The 17,906-nt window shown below is 46.0% G+C and overlaps 2 protein-coding genes across 5 annotated transcripts in view; one reads left to right on the forward strand and one right to left on the reverse strand.

Moving 5' to 3' along the window:
- The window catches only part of MPRIP (myosin phosphatase Rho interacting protein), a 477,073-nt gene that overhangs the window by 317,577 nt on the left and 141,590 nt on the right, over positions 1 to 17,906 (forward strand). The window lies entirely within an intron of this gene.
- PEMT (phosphatidylethanolamine N-methyltransferase) overlaps positions 1 to 17,906 on the reverse strand; it is a 79,375-nt gene that overhangs the window by 8,003 nt on the left and 53,466 nt on the right. For all 4 annotated transcript variants that reach the window (XR_010026241.1, XM_063143172.1, XM_063143174.1 and 1 more), the window contains exon 5: positions 7,701 to 7,812. Coding sequence is in view for 3 of the 4 variants with exons in the window: in XM_063143172.1 (XP_062999242.1) it covers positions 7,701 to 7,812 (112 nt within the window). In the remaining variant the exon portion in view is untranslated. The remainder of the gene's footprint in view (positions 1 to 7,700; positions 7,813 to 17,906) is intronic.

Below are 17,906 nucleotides of genomic sequence, written 5' to 3' on the forward strand. Positions count from 1 at the left end.
CGCTGTGTGTAGAAGTCCTTCTTTTCAGCTGTCCTGAATCTCCCACCAATCCACTTCATGAGATGACCCCCTTTAGGTTCTATATTAAGAGAGAAGGAGAAAAATGTCTCCCTAACCTCTTCCTCCGTGCCAGGCGTAATTGTGTACACCTCCATCACATCCCCACCCCCTCACGTGCCTTTTTTGTGAGCGAAACAATCCCAGACCTTTCAACTTTTTCTCACAGGGGACTTGTTCCAAACCCTTGATTAATTTAGTTGCCCTTTTCTGCACCTTTCCCAACTCTGCAATATCCTTTACAGCCCACATTATAGCTGCAATTCATGCAAATCACACAATTTATCGTTGCAATTTGTGGAAAGTAAACTGAAAAACTGTGAACTGGCGTAACTCAAGGCAGGCTGAGTCGGGCCAGCTCACGGAAAAGCAGGCCGAAGTCAAGCGGGAACCAAGCCGATGAAAATTCGGTGAGTTCCATCTCCTGGGTGGATTCCTATGACATCCTGACAGGGATTGAATCTACGTCCTTCTGTACGCAAATGATGCGCTCTACCGCTTAGCCACGTTCCCTACACACAGTCTCTGGGGCCATCAGTGAGGACTGGAAATGGGTCCCCCAATCAACATATGAGCCAACAGCGCGATGTGGCTGCAAGAAAGGCAAATGCTATTTTGGGCTGCATTAATAGAAGTATAGCTTCCAAATCGCGTGAGGTACTGGTTCCTCTCTATTTGGCCCTGGCTAGGCCTCATGTTACTGTGTCCAGTTCTGGGCACTATGCTTCAAGAAAGACACGGACAAGCTGGAGAGTGTTCAGAGGAGGGCAACCAGGATGATCAGGGGTCTGGAAACAAAGCCCTATGAAGACAGACTGAAACAACTGGGCAGGTTTAGCCTGGAGAAGAGAAGATTGAGGGGAGGCATGAGAGCACTCTTCAAATACTTGAAAGTTTGTCACACAGAGGAGGGCCAGGATCTCTTCTCGATCCTCCCAGAATGCAGGACACGGAATAACGGGCTCAAGTGACAGGAAGCCAGATTCCGGCTGGACATCAGGAAAAATGTCCTGTTAGAGCAGTACGACAATGGAACCAGTTACCTAGGGAGGTTGTGGGCTCTCCCACACTAGAGTCATTCAAGAGGCAGCTGGACAACCATCTGTCAGGGATGCTTTAGGGTGGATTCCTGCATTGAGCAGGGGGTTGGACTCAATGGCCTTATAGGCCCCTTCCAACTCTACTATTCTATGATTCTATGAAATAAACAAATCTCCCCTCTTCCCATTTCTCTGTCTCCTCAAACAGGCAGTTGATACCCTTCAGAGTTTTGGCCTCCACCCTTTGCAATTCAACAGTTTAAAACATGCCTTACTTAGGAAGGCTTTCTGAATGAAGGGCTGCATGAGGAAATATAGCAAAACACCAAAGCCGAATCTCATTTTAAATGGGCATTTTATTGCTACTGATGTTTAAAAGCCGGTGGTTTAAAACGTCACTTTATTCTATTTTCTGAGAACTGCTGCGCCTTGATTCATTGTCCATACCATGCATCGCTTCAGGTGGTTGACAGAGGCATGACTCATAAACGGTATCAACCAACCAATAATAAACAACTAGCAGTAATTAAAGAATTAAATGCCGCGTCTATGAAACACGGTTGACTTATTTTTAAAAGTTAAGCACTGTAATGATTCACTTGCAAAGTTGGATCACAGGTGGGATGAAAGACAATGGCCAAATCAGTTCTGTTCAGTCCCAAGTTGGCAACACCAGGAAGGGGAGAATTCTTGTTCTACTCTCTCTCTCTACCATCACTACCACCCCCAGGCTGCTGATGCTTTTTTCGCTGAGCTTAAGGCTAGGATACCTGATCCGTTCTATGGGTCCCTTCCATGAGGTCATACAGAACATGTACTCATGGAGTGGAAGGAAACAGCCTTGGTGTCCGGGTGTCATGGCGACGGTGATGAGATGAACAGCCCCCGAGAGGGGATGCGTTGCTAGCTACTCTTGTTTTGTAACAGAATTGCAGGATTCTACTTGCATTAGAAAGCAAAGGTAAGGTTACTGATGGTAGCAGCCTGATGCTGGATGAAGAAAGAAGGAACAGTTCTACATGAGATGCAGCCGATTTGGAAGTGTCCTTGCCGTGTTTTGTCCAAATGTATCTATTTGTCTCTAGGCAAGATCGGAGCAAAAACTGGCTGTGGGTAGCACTGATTGGCTAGCGCCTGCAATGTCACAAAGACACTACTTAACAACATAAGAACATCAGAAGAGCCCTGATGCTGGATCAGACCAAGGGTCCATCTAGTCCAGCACTCTGTTCACACAGTGGCCAACCAGCCGTCGGCCAGGGATGAACAAGCAGGACATGGTGCAACAGCACCCTCCCACCCACGTTCCCCAGCAACTGGTGCACACAGGCTTACTGCCTCGACTACTGGAGATAGCACACAACCATCAGGGCTAGTAGCCATGGATAGCCTTTGCCTCCAGGAATTTATCCAACCCCCTTTTAAAGCCATCCAGATTGGTGGCCATCATGACATCTTGTGTTAGTGAGTTCCATAATTTAACTATGCGCTGTGTGAAGAAGTCCTTCCTTTTATTTGTCCTGAATCTCCCACCAATCAGCTTCATGGGATGACCCCATTGGTTTCTAGTATTTTGAGAGAGGGAGAAAAATGTCTCCCTATCCACATTCTCCATACAATTCATAGTTTTGTACATCTCTATCATGTCTAATTGGCTAACGCCTGCGATGTCACAAAGACAGTACTGATTGGCTAACACCTGTGATGTCACACAGATACTTTCCCACTGTCCCTGGAGCAGTTTTGCAATTGTTTTCGATTGCTTCTTTTTAAATAAGTGCAAGGATGAATATCTAATGAATATTATATTCATTCGCCCAGGGCATAACTTCTCTCATATGCCTCTCTATGGTTTAAGATCTGCTGAGGAGACCTTGCTACAATTCCCAACACATTGGGACGTCAGATTGTCCTCGAGAGGAGACAGGGCCTTCTTGGTTGCTGCTCCAGTGCACTGGACTACTCTTCCATGGGATGTGCTAAGGTCCTGTGCCTTCCGTTGCTAGTTCCTGTTGCTGTTCTTGTTGACGCTGGTTTTACCTGAATTATTTTACTTTAGTTCCTTGTAATCTGCTTTGAGCCCCACCTAACACTGGAACTCAGACCCCGAAAGCTTCTCTGACACCGAATCCAGCCTTCGGGCTGAAAGGGGTTCAAAACTCCTGATGTAGCATCAGTCTGAGGGGATTTCTGGTGGTGGGAGGAATGCTCCTTGCACAAAACAGGTGATAACAAAAAAGAATGAGCCAATGTACAACTCTGTTATAAAATTTGCTGCCAACAAATTGTGGCGCACTCAAAAGGCACACATGCTTTGGAACCAAGGGGTGCCGCCGGTGGGAAAATGTAGGCTGCTGTGTTGAATTTAGGCTACGCAAGCTCAGAATTTCAGTTTCCCAGTTGGCAGCTGCTTGCAACAGGCTTTGGGAGTGTTCCACTGCTGAGATTTCAGCAACTGCTCTGGCTTCTTCTTGCACCACTCAGGCCCCATCGCACCTCCTTGATGCTTGGCTCCCTTTTCATTGTATGGAGAGTAATCTGTTGCCCTTGTCAGCTCGTCACACAGCTTTGTTAGCAGCGTATTAAAAACTGCAGAGATGTGTGCAAGACAGGCAGTGCGTCATATCAACCGCATCTGCCACCACGGCTCTGACTTGCAGGCTCAGTGCGCCACCCAAAGAGACACATGTAATCATCCATGCCGTGCTCTGCAATGTGTACACTCCCCGATTTAAAACATGCTAAACGGGATAACAAGGCCCGTTAAAGACAGAGGTGGAGAAGGGGCAGAGCAAGTGATGGATGGAAGGAGTTCTCTTCAAGGACTTGAAAGGTTGTCACACAGAGGAGGGTCAGGATCTCTTCTCCATCATCCCAGGGTGCAGGACACGGAATAATGGGCTCAAGTTAAAGGAAGCCAGATTCCGGCTGGACATCAGGAAAAACTTCCTGATGGTTAGAGCAGCACGACAATGGAACCCATGACCTAGGGAGGTTGTGGGCTCTCCCACATGAGAGGCATTTAAGATGCAGCTGGACAGCCATCTGTCAGGGATGCTTTAAGGTGGATTCCTGTGTTGAGCAGGGGGTTGGACTTGATGGCCTTAGAGAATCCTTTCAACTCTACTATTCTATGATTCCATGATCAGGAAAAGCTTACTGAATGTCGAGCAGTACGACAATGGAACCATTGACCTTCTCTTTTCCTGCAACCCTCTTTTATCCACACCCTATCTCTTTCTCTTTTCTCAACACCCCAAGAAAACTATAAAGACTGATCTCTTCTGGCAGGCCTATCCAGTGGAATTTTAAGATGTTTTTAGGATGTTTTTAACAATGTATATTATGTTTTAATTCAGTTTTATGTATTTTATCATTTATTGTTGTTCCCCGCCTTGATCAGAATGGAGAGGCGGGTAAGAAATAAATTTACTATTATAATTATTATTATTATTATTATTTCTGAATACCCCAGTTTTTCTCTCTTTTTCTAGCACCCTATATCTTTTTGCAATGCCCCCATCTCTCTCTCTCTCCCTTCCTCACCCAGGAAGCTATCAGGAGAGGGACAAATTGCTCTTGGAAAAAAAATCTGAACTGATTGCATGCTGAGAGCTTTTGAAATGAGTTCAGAGGACACCGTTTGCCCAACCCTAGAATAGGGGATGGAGTGTTGAACGTGCACCAGCCAGATCCCAGCTCAAAGCACCATTGAACCCTAAAACTACTGGGTTGTCTTTGGCTCATCTACAATCTCTCTATCTAAACTACTTCAGTGAGTTGCTGAGGTGCTAAAATGAAAGAATAATCTTATATACACTGCACTGGGCTATTTGGATGCACATGAGAAATACAACTATTTTATTCTTCTTTTTGGCCAAAATTATGGAATGGATCTCCAGGGTCCAGAAGAGGTTGCTTGAGGAAACCTATTGTCAACAACATCAATTCTGTGCTCCACTCTTAACTACTAGGTGACCGTGTGTGACGGATCCCACAGCTGGGGAAAAAGGGGGCATCAATTTGATGCTCTGTGTGTAGCATTCAGAAAACGATGAATAAAAGACTTTTATTGTTATCATTAACCATGCGGAACACATTAACCAAGGGCACAAAGCATTAGAGAGCAATTTCACAATGGCAAAAGTGCTTTTTCCTTTGACAGGTGTGTTTGATGACTAAAACCATTCAAAATAATAATAAAAAAGCAAAGTGGGGAAGACTAAACACTCATCCTGTTGACTAGAACTGAAATCCTGCAGTTCAGAGCCTCTCACTTGAGACCTGTGGATATAAAAGGGAATAAAACCCAACGACCACACCCACGGTTTTAAGCTCACTTATTAAATATGCTTAACCTTGTGTTGGGACCGTGGCAATTACAACAGTCTAGAAAAATATCCGTTATTATGATAGGAGGGGTATATGGGACAGGGGTGGGGGTGGGGAGAGGGTCCTGGATCCCCAGGATGAGAGATGTGATACATCACTACAGACACACATTTCACCCCGCCTTCGGGATATCGGCTCATGGGAACGCAACTGCACATTGTCAGAAGCAGAGGACGGATTGCACCCTCGCTACAATACTGCCACTAAGGGCAGTGCATAGGCTGTAACTTTAAGTCAGCCCTTATCCCAGGTTCAGGATGGCCCAGCTATGGGGTGGGAGGTACAGATCAGGGGCTAGCAGCCAGCCATGAAACGCAATGACCTGGACACAGGCACAGAGACTGAGGAACGTGGTTCTAACGGAGATGCAGCAGGCATCACAAACTGCAGGCTGCTGACCCAATGCTAGCAAGAGGCAGGCACACTCATAGAATCATAGAATCATAACATAGCAGAGTTGGAAGGGGCCTACAAGGCCATCAAGTCCAACCCCCTGCTCAATGCAGGAATCCACCCTAAAGCATCCCTGACAGAGGGTTGTCCAGCTGCCTCTTGAAGGCCTCTAGTGTGGGAGAGCCCACAACCTCCCTAGGTCACTGGGTCCATTGTCGTACTGCTCTAACAGTCAGGAAGTTTTTGCTGATGTCCAGCTGGAATCTGGCTTCCTTTAACTTGAGCCCATTATTCCGTGTCCTGCACTCTGGGAGGATCGAGAAGAGATCCTGGCCCTCCTCTGTGTGACAACCTTTGAAGTATTTGAAGAGTGCTGTCATGTCTCCCCTCAATCTTCTCTTCTTCAGGCTAAACATGCCCAGTTCTTTCAGTCTCTCTTCATAGGGCTTTGTTTCCAGACCCCTGATCATCCTGGTCGCCCTCCTCTGAACACGCTCCAGCTTGTCTGCGTCCTTCTTGAATTGTGGAGCCCAGAACTGGACGCAATACTCTAGATGAGTCCTAACCAGGGCCGAATAGAGAGGAACCAGTACCTCACGTGATTTGGAAGCTATACTTCTATTAATGCAGCCCAAAATAGCATTGGCCTTCCTTGCAGCCATATTGCACTGTTGGCTCATATTCAGCTTGCGATCTACAACAATTCCAAGATCCTTCTCGTTTGTAGTATTGCTGAGCCTAGTATCCCCCATCTTGTAACTGTGCATTTGGTTTCTATTTCCTAGATGTAGAACTTGGCATTTATCCCTATTAAATTTCATTCTGTTGTTTTCAGCCCAGCACTCCAGCCTATCAAGATCACTTTGAAGTTTGTTTCTGTCTTCCAGGGTATTAGCTATCCCACCCAATTTTGTGTCATCTGCAAATTTGATCAGCCTTCCCTGCACCTCCTCGTCCAAATCATTCATTAAAATGTTGAAGAGCCCTGGGCCCAGGACTGAGCCCTGCGGCACCCCACTCGTGTCCGAGAGCTCCACATTCCACGAAGCCGGTGTGCCAACCCAAGTCACAAGCTCGTGGAGAGATGAAGGCGTGCCACCATAGAAAGCAGTAGAACTCTCCTTTTTAGGTCCTTAGTACATGCGTGTGTGCATGTGAGATATGCCATCTTTCAAATCCACCCAGACCAGAACGAAAGTATTAAACAATAGATTAAACACATATTTATTTAATTAATAGGTCAACATTCAGAACAAACAACAACTGATAAAAAGTAATAGTAACGGTTCTTAAAAATGTAACATTACATCTCTGCTTTCAATAACTTCTCTCCCTCCGTTCTTATTCACGCCTTGTCTCTGATTCTAATCATCAACTAACTAAACTAACTCTGGCTCCTAATTCCTCTCACTGACGAGGTTTGGACGGCATGCTGCAGTTCATTGTGGGCACCAAATTGGATACGTAACCCATGCTCGCTAGGTTCGCATGACATGACAATCCATGAGTGGTCGATTGCATATTCAAAATGCCAGCCACAAGTGCAAACAGCCCCAATGTCTCTCTCCATCCTAACCCAACTCATTCTCTTCCTGGCCTCGGCCCTACTTTCTCTGTCCTTCTTCCAAATAATTTTTTTTTCCAGTTGCCATCAACTCTGTCCACCATTCTTTCCTCCACCTACCCTTCAGTAACACCTCTCCAGATCAGAATTTGCCCAGCAACTTTTCATAGCCCTGGAGAGCTGTCAACAACACCTGGCAAAGAGGACAGCAGAAGCAATGCAACAGCTAAGGATAGCAAAAACAAAGGACTTACATGATGGACCATCCCAGGTAGATGGTGGTACTGCCCCAGTACATGGGATTGTCCAATACATTGAATGGGAAGCACATCACTTTTCTCTCCTTGAGGATACCAAAGTAGTCACCTATAAAGAAAACAGATGCACAAGGGTAAGGCCAACACAAGAACATCCCTGATGGATCAGACTAAAGAGCCAACAGGCCCAGTCTCCTCCTTCCCTCCTATGGCCAACCAGATGCATCCAAGAAGCCAACAAGCAGGTCTTTAAAGCAACAGTTCTTTCCCAATCTTGCTTTCCAGGAACTTGGATTCAGCAGCTGCCACTGAATATGGGGGTATTCCCATACAGCCATAATGGCTAATAACCATGGATAGCTTTAGCCTTTGGGAATTTGCTTCAACCCTGTTTTAAAGCCATCATGGTAGAAGCCAGCCTCACATCACATCACATCACATCACATCACATCACATCACACAGTGAATTCCGTGAATTAACGTCACTTTGTGTGAAGAATTCCTTCCTTCTTAGATGACCTCCAGATGAGGCCTTCTTAGGCCTCATCTAAAGTATTGCGTCCAGTTCTGGGCTCCACAATTCAAGAAGGACACAGATCAGGGGTCTGGAAACAAAGCCCTATGAAGAGAGACTGAAAGAACTGGGCATGTTTAGCCTGGAGAAGAGAAGATGGAGGGGAGACATGAGAGCACTCTTCAAATACTTGAAAGGTTGTCACACAGAGGAGGGTCAGGATCTCTTCTCAATCCTCCCAGAGTGCAGGACACGGAATGATGGGCTCAAGTTACAAGAAGTCAGATTCTGGCTGGACATCAGGAAAAACGTCCAGACTGTTGGAGCAGTATGACAATGGAATCAGTTACCTAAAGAGGTTGTGGGCTCTCCCACTCTGGAGGCCTTCAAGAGGCAGCTGGACAACTATCTGCTTTAGGGTGGATTCCTGCATTGAGCAGGGGGTTGGACTCGATGGGCTTGTAGGTCCCTTCCAACTCTGCTATTCTATGATTCTATATCTTACTTCTACCAATTTTGTGGCATGACTCTGAGCTCCAGTGCATTGTGAGATTTTTCTCCCTGCTTTCTTCACACCATGCATAATTTTACAAACCTCTACAAAGCAGAGGAGAGAGCTGTAGTCGATCTCAGTTTTTAAATCCTACTTGAAAACGTTTCTTTTCTCAAAAGCTTATAATCCATAGTGTGACGATAGTAGTTTTTATTATTTGTTTTATTGTCCCCCATGCTGGTTGGCCTTTCCCTCCCTGTTTGTTACTGTGATTTTAGAATGTATGCCATATGGCCGGGTGTTTTGTATTGTGTTTTATTTTGTTCTGTACAGCACCATGAAAATTGATGGTGCTATATAAATACCGTATTTCTTCGATTCTAAGATGCACTTCCCTCCCCATATAAACATCTCTAAAAACGGGGTGCATCTTAGAATCACAGGTGCATTTATTATTTCTTAGAATCAAAGCTTTTTTTCTGTTCGTGGTACTGAAATTAGTGTGTGTCTTACAATTGATGGCGTCTTACAATTGAAGAAATACAGTAAATATTAATATTAATAATAATAACATGCAGAAGGTCCCAGGTTCGAACCCCAGCATCTCCAGGTAGGGTTGGAAAAACTCCTGCTGAAGCTCTGGAGAGCTGTGGCTGCCAGTCAGTGTCGACAATACTGGGCTAGATGGACCAATGGTCTGACTCAGCATAACACAGCTTCCCATGTTCCATGTCTGTCCTGCCCATTGTTTTTCCCTCTGTAAACTAAACATGTGTTAATATATGATTTCACATCGGTTTGATGCTCGAGCCTCGTGTGGCGCAGAGTGGTAAAGCTGCAGTTTCTGCAGCTGAAACTCTCCCCATGGCCTGAGTTCGATCCCAGCGGAAGCTGGTTTCAGGCAGCCGGCTCGGGTCGACTCAGCCTTCCATCCTCCCGAGGTCGGTAAAATGAGTACCCAGTTAGCTGGGAGAAAGGTAATAATGGCCGGGGAAGGCAACGGCAAACCACCCCGCTATAAGGCCTGCCAAGAAAACGTCAGCAAAAGCTGGCATCCCTCCAAGAGTCAGCAATGACTCAGTGCTTGCACGAGAGGTTCCTTTCCTTTTTCCTTGATGCTGAGGATTGAACCTTAGACCTTCCGCCTGTGTTCTACCAATGGGCTACGGCATAGTGTGAAGAAACCTCATAATACACTAGAACCTGGGTTCATCCCACAAAATGGATGGGCAGTAAATTCAGGAGAGAAAGAAGGAAGGAATTCTTCATGCAAGATGACACTAGAGCATAAGAACTTAAGAAGAGCCCTGCTGGATCTGACCAAGGGTCCATCTAGTCCAGCACTCTGTTCACACAGTGGCCAACCCACTGTTGACCAAGAACCCACAAGCAAGACATGGGTGCAACAGCACCCTCCTGCCCATGTTCCCCAGCAACTGGTGCACATAGGATTACCGCCTCTGCTACTGGAGGTAGCTCATAGCTCCCAGTAGCCATTGATAACCTTTTCTTCCAGGAATTTGTCCAACCTCTTTTTAGTCATTGACATTAATTCAAGGAATTCACTGCGCGATGTGATGCACTTAAACCTTTTTGTGTGGGAATGTATTTACAGTTGTTTCTCAATTTATTTGTTCACATTTTTTACACTTCATATTTATTTCTAAAACAAACACTTACTCCTGAATCACCCAATAGCATAAATGTTAGAACAGAAGTCAGTGGTAATAATCCATAAATAGGGTCTCCCCCAAATCTCCCATGAGCTGAGCTAGCTTTCGGGCTCAAGGCTTCATCCCACGCACCTGTTTCGCTCGAATTATCCCCTATAGCATAAAGTTGTCATTGTTGCTAGCTAAATCACACCCTGGGTGGCAGTGCTCCTAAGATCCTTTGCATTCCAGGAAAAGTGTTTAAGAGGGGAAATGTAAAAAATCATAAAAAATCAACGGATGACCCAATCCGATTAAATTTGGTATGCTTAAAGCTCGCCTTAATATCTATTACTGTGCCTATTTTGATGTCTTTATCTTTAAAGCTTATGCAGATGTAAGCATTTGTTTAATTTGTACTTTAAACATATCAAATCCTCCCCCTGCGCCCCCAGTGGCCGCTCGGAGAACAACAAACGATTCGCTCCTAAACAGGTAGCAAAATAGGTCGATTCTTTTGGCTTTATAGAACAATTAAAGCAGGATGCATGGGAATACTTCACAGTCAAAGCAGATTATAAACTGGAAAACTTCAGAGTCCTTTGCACGCAATTCTCAGTGATTGCACAGTATAACCCTGGTGTGATGAAGCTATCAGTTGCCAGATGTGCAGATTTTGTAATCAACACGGCATATTGGAGACACCAAGTTGTAGATCTGGCAACTGAGCCCGAAAAGCTAAGCACAGCTCATGGGCGATTCTTGAGAACGGCATTTCTGGATTATCCTTTGGGATTTTGCTTCATCCCTATTTTAAATCCATCATGGCAGAAGCCAGCATCAACTCTCCAAAGAAGGTAAATGACTCAAGGATCCGGAATCTTGTGCCCCTCGGAGGGGAAACAGCTTCTCGCTTCGTTTTTGCTCTGAGTCAACAATACTGTCGCTTGGTCTTCAATCTTCTTTGTGATTCGACCGTGGAAGGAGAAAGATCTAATCTAGGGGAGATAATCACACCGCCTTTCATGATTCCTCTGAATCTTCACAGTCCAAAGGTCATCATCACTGGTTTTGAAATCCATGATTTGAAAGTGCTGCTTTCCCAAAGGGGCTTCAAGGTGAAACGTTTACCGAGCAACTGCCCTGCCTCATTCATGAGATTTTATGATCATAGAATCATAGAATCATAGAATAGCAGAGTTGGAAGGGGCCTACAAGGCCATTGAGTCCAACCCCCTGCTCAATGCAGCAATCCACCCTAAAGCATTCCTGACAGATGGTTGTCCAGCTGATGGTCCAGGTGATGACACAGTCCACTAGTAACCCACCACCACCACCACCATGCCATGTTTTCCCTCTCAGAGAATAAAAAAGGTTTTACTCAGTGCCTGAAAGAAATAGTGTTGACGCCAGGTGGGTTTCCCTAGGGAAGGCATTCCAAACATGGGGTGCCACTACTGAAAAGGCCCTCTCTCTAGTTGTCACCTCCGACAAGAAGGGAAGAGAGAGAACACATTCAGCTGGGCCAGACTTGCTTATTTCAGCCATGGAAAGAAGCATAAAACTGCACAGCAGGTAAGTCATAATAAGCAGCAGGGCATTGCCATTGCCACATGTCTACTCTGTTCCACATTACAGCTTGTTTACTTGCCCCATACAACTCAGTGGAAGCTATTGAGGACCCAACCAGATCCCTAGGTCCAAAGCTCCACCCCTTAATCGGCATAGCCCCACCCGGGTTCCATTTCTTGGTCACACTGGAACGTGTACATATTGATGGACTGAGATGCTCCTTCCTCTTGAGAGGGAGTAAATACCCACGTGCAGGATGGGAGGGTCTCTGATCCCAAAGACATTACAATCCAAGTAGATTCAATATTCAGGGGCCATTGGCAGCTTTGCTTCTCCGGCCATTGATACTGAGCAGTGCACCTAGTCTGGTTTGCCTTCTTCGTAGGTTAGTCTTGCAGCTCTTGTTTCATTTTGATTACGATGATTGAGATCTGGGAGAAACGCTTATTTTTCTCCGGTCTGGATTTCTCAAATTGCACCGCATGCCTCCTGCAGAGCAACCGCCCACCTTTTCCTATCCCCCTTGCCCCCCGCACCTATCTGTTGCTTGGCATAACTTTCCAGATAACCTGTTGCCAGCAAGATAGGGAAGCTCACTGATTTACACGATCAGTCCATGTCAAAAGGAGGCTGGTCCTGTGCAATAGATCAAGTTGGTAAGGAAAATAACTGGGAATGCGGGCAGCTGTTAAAAAGAAGTTGTGTGAGCCGAGAGGACGTTCATATACTTATTTAAATGGATTGCTTTCCTGTCCCCAAAAATTAAGCAGGAGGACTAAGGATATTGAGAAAAATTACATTTTCCAAGTGGAAACTGCAATAAAATGTTGAAGCATGGAGGAGTCCTTTTGTTCAGGGCTGCTGACGTTCCATTCCAGCACATCTCGAGGGCCCCAGGTTCAGGAGTGCTGCTACATTTTCTGTTCCACACCCTGTATCCCAAGGCACACTCAGTGCCCATGAGGATGATTTTGTGTTTTCCTTCCCCTTTAGTGCTGCTGTTTTACTAGAGATTTTGGGGTACTTCTACAAGGCTGCTGATATCTCCCTCCTGTGCACGGACTTTTGGCTACCTACACGACAGCAACTACAGCCTGAACATTAGAAACAGTACTAAAAAGGTAACTACACAGCTCAAAGGGTTGCATGAAAGTGGCCTTTTCGCAGTGTTTTATCAGTGAAGGTTGGTAAGGTGAGGGGGCAGCAGAGATGCAAAGAAATTGAGGAGAGTAAAAGCTGCAAACGGCACAAGCTTTATTCCAGAGTTAATTTTAAACACTCTCCTAATTAATCCAGAGTTTAGAAGGAGTGAAAGGCACAAAAGAACAAAGCAGAGGAAAAAGAAGGTTGATCAGGGGTCTGGAAACAAAGCCCTATGAAGAGAGACTGAAAGAACTGGGCAGGTTTAGCCTGGAGAAGAGAAGATGGAGGGGAGACATGAGAGCACTCTTCAAATACTTAAAAGGTTGTCACACAGAGGAGGGCCAGGATCTCTTCTCGATCCTCCCAGAGTGCAGGACACGGAATCATGGGCTCAAGTGACAGGAAGCCAGATTCCAGCTGCACATCAGGAAAAACGTCCTGACTGTTAGAGCAGTATGACAGTGGAACCAGTTACCTAGGGAGGTTTGTGGGTTCTGCCACACTAGAGGCCTTCAAGAGGCAGCTGGACAACCATCTATCAGGGATGCTTTATTTATTTATTTATTTATTACATTTTTATACCGCCCAATAGCCGAAGCTCTCTGGGCGGTTCACAAAAATTAAAACCACAGTAAAACACCCAACAGGTTAAAACACAATTACGAAATACAGTATAAAAAGTGCAACCAGGATAAAACCACACAGCAAAGTTGATATAAGATTAAAATAGAGAGTTAAAACAGTAAAATTTAAATTTAAGTTAAAATACTGAGTGAATAAAAAGGTCTTCAGCTGGCGACGAAAGCAGTACAGGGTAGGCGCCAGGCGGACCTCTCTGGGGAGCTCGTTCCACAACCGGGGTGCCACAGCGGAGAAAGCCCTCCTCCTAGTAGCCACCTACTATGGTGGATTCCTGCACTGAGCAAGGGGTTGGACCCGATGGCCTTGTAGGCCCCTTCCAACTCTACTATTCTATGATTCTATGAAGAGAGGAACCGAATTGGGAATTCTGAGCGTGGAATGCATTGCCAATTTAGATGCCCATAGAACTGGATGGATGTCAAATCCGATGGCTTCTGCAGCTCTGAAAACATCCAGCAGAGAGGCTCAGCCCCTGAGATTCACAGGTCACAAAGCAAAACCCATCTACATAAACACTGTGAAACAAACGGGGCTGTTGACTCTTTTGGCATTCCGAGAGCAACACACAAACACCGATAGGACCCATCTAAGTGTGACTCAGCAGGTGGCGGCTGCGATTGCCAGGCAACCGAAAATAATCCTTCCAGCGGGTAAAACTTTTCTGCTGTGTCATTATCCCACTTGGTAACCAATCGGGGAGGGCGGGGGAGGGCAATCAGACAAGGGCCGTTCATTCTTGGAAGTTCAAAAGTGCTGGGGTGTGTGCGGTTTTTTGTTCCTTCTTGCACAGCATGAGACTGAAGCAATTGCAGACCTGACCCAGGTAGTAATACTAAAAAATTACAGCACTTTGTTCTCTCTGTGGTGCCCTTTTAGCTCAGGATCTCAAAACACTTTGCTCACGTTAATTAAGGCTCGATGGACAGCTTTGTAAAGACGTGTCAACTTCATGGCATGGGGGATGAAAAAACGAATCAGGTCGCGTTTTGACGTGACTCACCCGCAGACCGTAATTTCAAGATGCACTTTTCATATCTCCAAAGGACTTTGGAATTCTTAGAACTCTTGCAGCAAACCCTGCGGGACGGTTCGTCAACATTCCTCCATTCTTTATTTAGAAGGGCACGATTCTTCTCCTCAACCCATTTTTATCAGAGCGACCCGAAGAGGCTTACAAGAGCAAAAAGTGTTTATGTTGGAAGCACTCGCCAGGGCTCTGAGAGGCCAGACAGAATGACAGGGCCCATGGGTCACCCGCGAAAGGCTTGAGCTACAGACTCAGTGCTCTGGAGCCCAGCATCAGAAAGCAAAACATGGTGCTGACGGACGTGGTGAGAAGACATCAGAGAAGCAACTCAAATCTATTTATTTATTTATTTATTTATTTATTTATTTATTATTTTAAGCATTTTTATAGCGCCGCCTCACCATTTCTGGCATCGAAGCACTTTACAATCACATATAAAACAATTCCATTAAAAACCCTCAACCCACATTAAGACAATTCCATTAAAAACCCTCACCCTCAAACCATTAAAAGCCCTCAACCCAATTTAAACCACCCCGTCCCCAAACTCTTGTGAAAATAAAAACGCCTAACAAAGGCGTTTGAAGCAATTGAGAGTGGGAGCCTGTCTAATCTCCAGTGGCACATTATTCCATAACCGGGGGCCAGCCACTGAAAAAGCCCTGGCCCCGGCACATTCCAATTTGTAGCGGGGGACCATCAGGGTGCCCTGCTCTTGAGAGCGAGTCTGCCAATGGTGAGACACAGGAGAAAGGTGATCGCTCAGGTATCCAGGACCCAAGCAATGCTGAGCTTTATACATGGTCAACAAGACCTTGTAGCGCACCCTAGCAGCCACCGGCAGCCAATGGAGCTCTTGAAGCACCAAAGTGATAGAAGACCACTTTGGGAGCCCCTTGACCAACCTGGCTGCTGCATTTTGGACAGCCTGTAGGCGTTGGATTTGCTTCAAGGGAAGCCCTGTATGCAACAGGTTGCAATAGTCCAGTCTATGGGCACTGGGACCTTGGGGAATACAGCAGGAGAGAGAACCAGAGCAATGGCAGACACACTTTGGGAATGGGGAACAGGACATTAGGCAGGGAGTGAACAGGGATGAAAAGAAGAAGAATCCTGCCGAAACAGACCCGAGGCCTATCTGTACCATGTTCCCACAGAGGCCAGCCTAACTGCCCGTGGGAAACCCACAAGTTCAACAGGAGTGCAATGGCACCCTCCCGTTCATGTTCCCCAGCAATTGGTATACAGATGCATTTATTTATTTAATTTCTATAACCAATAGCCAAAGCCCTCTGGGCAGTTCGCAACTTGTTAACATAACCATCAGGACTGGGAGCCTTATCCTTTTTGAATCTGCCTCATCCCCTTTTAAAGCTATCCAAGATGGTGGCCATCACTACATCTCGTGGCAGTGAATTCATAGAATCATAGAATAGCAGAGTTGGAAGGGGCCTACAAGGCCATCGAGTCCAACCCCCTGCTCAATGCAGGAATCCACCCTAAAGCATCCCCGACAGATGCTTGTCCAGCTGCCTCTTGAAGGCCTCTAGTGTGGGAGAGCCCACAACCTCCCTAGGTCACTGATTCCATTGTCGTACTGCTCTAACTGTCAGGAAGTTTTTCCTGATGTCCAGCTGGAATCTGGCTTCCTTTAACTTGAGTCTGTTATTCCATGTCCTGCACTCTGGGAGGATCGAGAAGAGATCCTGGCCCTCCTCTGTGTGACAACCTTTTAAGGATTTGAAGAGTGCTCTCATGTCTCCCCTCAATCTTCTCTTCTCCAGGCTAAACACACCCAGTTCTTTCAGTCTCTCTTCATAGGGCTTTGTTTCCAGACCCCTCATCATCCTGGTTGCCCTCCTCTGAACACGCTCCAGCTTGTCTGTGTCCTTCTTGAATTGTGGAGCCCAGAACTGGACGCAATACATAGCTGAACTCTGTGCTGTGTGAAGAAATCCTTCCTTTGACCTGTGCTGGACCTCCCACTGTTGAGCGTCATGGGATGACCCCGCTGGGTTCTAGAATCCACTTTCTGGCAGATGTGGTGAAGGGGTGGCAAGAGACTTAGGAGAAGGGTCAAAAGTGAGGTGGAACTCCCTCCCTGGTTTGCAGTGAGGGAGATCAAAGGGGCACAGGAAAGTTGATGCCTCTCTCCTTGACTGGGGCAGTTTCTTGCCCTGATACCTTTCCTAATGCCTTAAACCACATCCCAGCGTGTTTGCTGGATTCTCAATTTGGATAAGATGCTCAGGAGTGCCATTTCCCAATGGAGGTCATAGGATGCATGGTTTCCCCACCTCCTGAATTGAATCGGGAGACACAGGAAATCTACAATTCCATGCTTCCCACCGGGAAAGGATGTTCCTCTGGTCTATATGCTGGCTAGGTGAGGGCAAACCCCCTTTTGAGCTGGACCCAAATTCACAGGGCTCTAGGCCTAGCTAGAAATGGATGGAGGCGTTTGTAATGGGGGTGTTGTACTTCCAACCCATCATTAATGCCCCCTCCCCCGGCATTTCAAACCCCATGATTAATCCTGTGGAATATTAGCTCATTTGGCTTGAAGGGAAGGAGGAGGAGGAAAGGACGTTGTTTATCCTTCTTCCTATACGGGAAAAGAACCAATAAGAACTTCTCACTTCTTATGGATTAACTGAGCTGAACAACATGCAGCTGACATAGCTGGAGACCTTTTGCTCTCAACGGAAGTGCCATTATTCCATCGTTGCCAGAAAATTGCCCTTCTCCGCCCATAATATTACCTTTTTCCGAGCTCTCTGCGTATGTGCATGTTTCAGAGAACTCCTCCCACCACCACCATGAATTGTACACTCTGCATCTCTTATTCCCCCTTGGATTCCAGAACTTCAAGCTAGTAATATACAATTCTTTTGATGTCAGATTCGGGGAAATGAAAGGCGAAGTAGTGCGGGGGTGAGGAATCGAGTTGCTTAGCTTTGTTCTTGCAAAAAATGGCAGGCAGCTGTGTTGGTCCATTAGAGAAGGAGGTGGGGAGGAATTCAAAGCAACAGGAGACTTCATATCTTTTATTTAGACCCAAGTAATAGGCCAGAAAAGTGAGCAAGCTTTTGAGTTTGGCCAAGCTCTCCATTTCTCTGAAAATTAGAGAGAAAAGCAAGTTGTTCTTGGGTAGGATGAA

The sequence above is a fragment of the Elgaria multicarinata genome, chromosome 17, assembly GCF_023053635.1.
Source record: "Elgaria multicarinata webbii isolate HBS135686 ecotype San Diego chromosome 17, rElgMul1.1.pri, whole genome shotgun sequence".
NCBI lineage: Eukaryota > Metazoa > Chordata > Lepidosauria > Squamata > Anguidae > Elgaria > Elgaria multicarinata.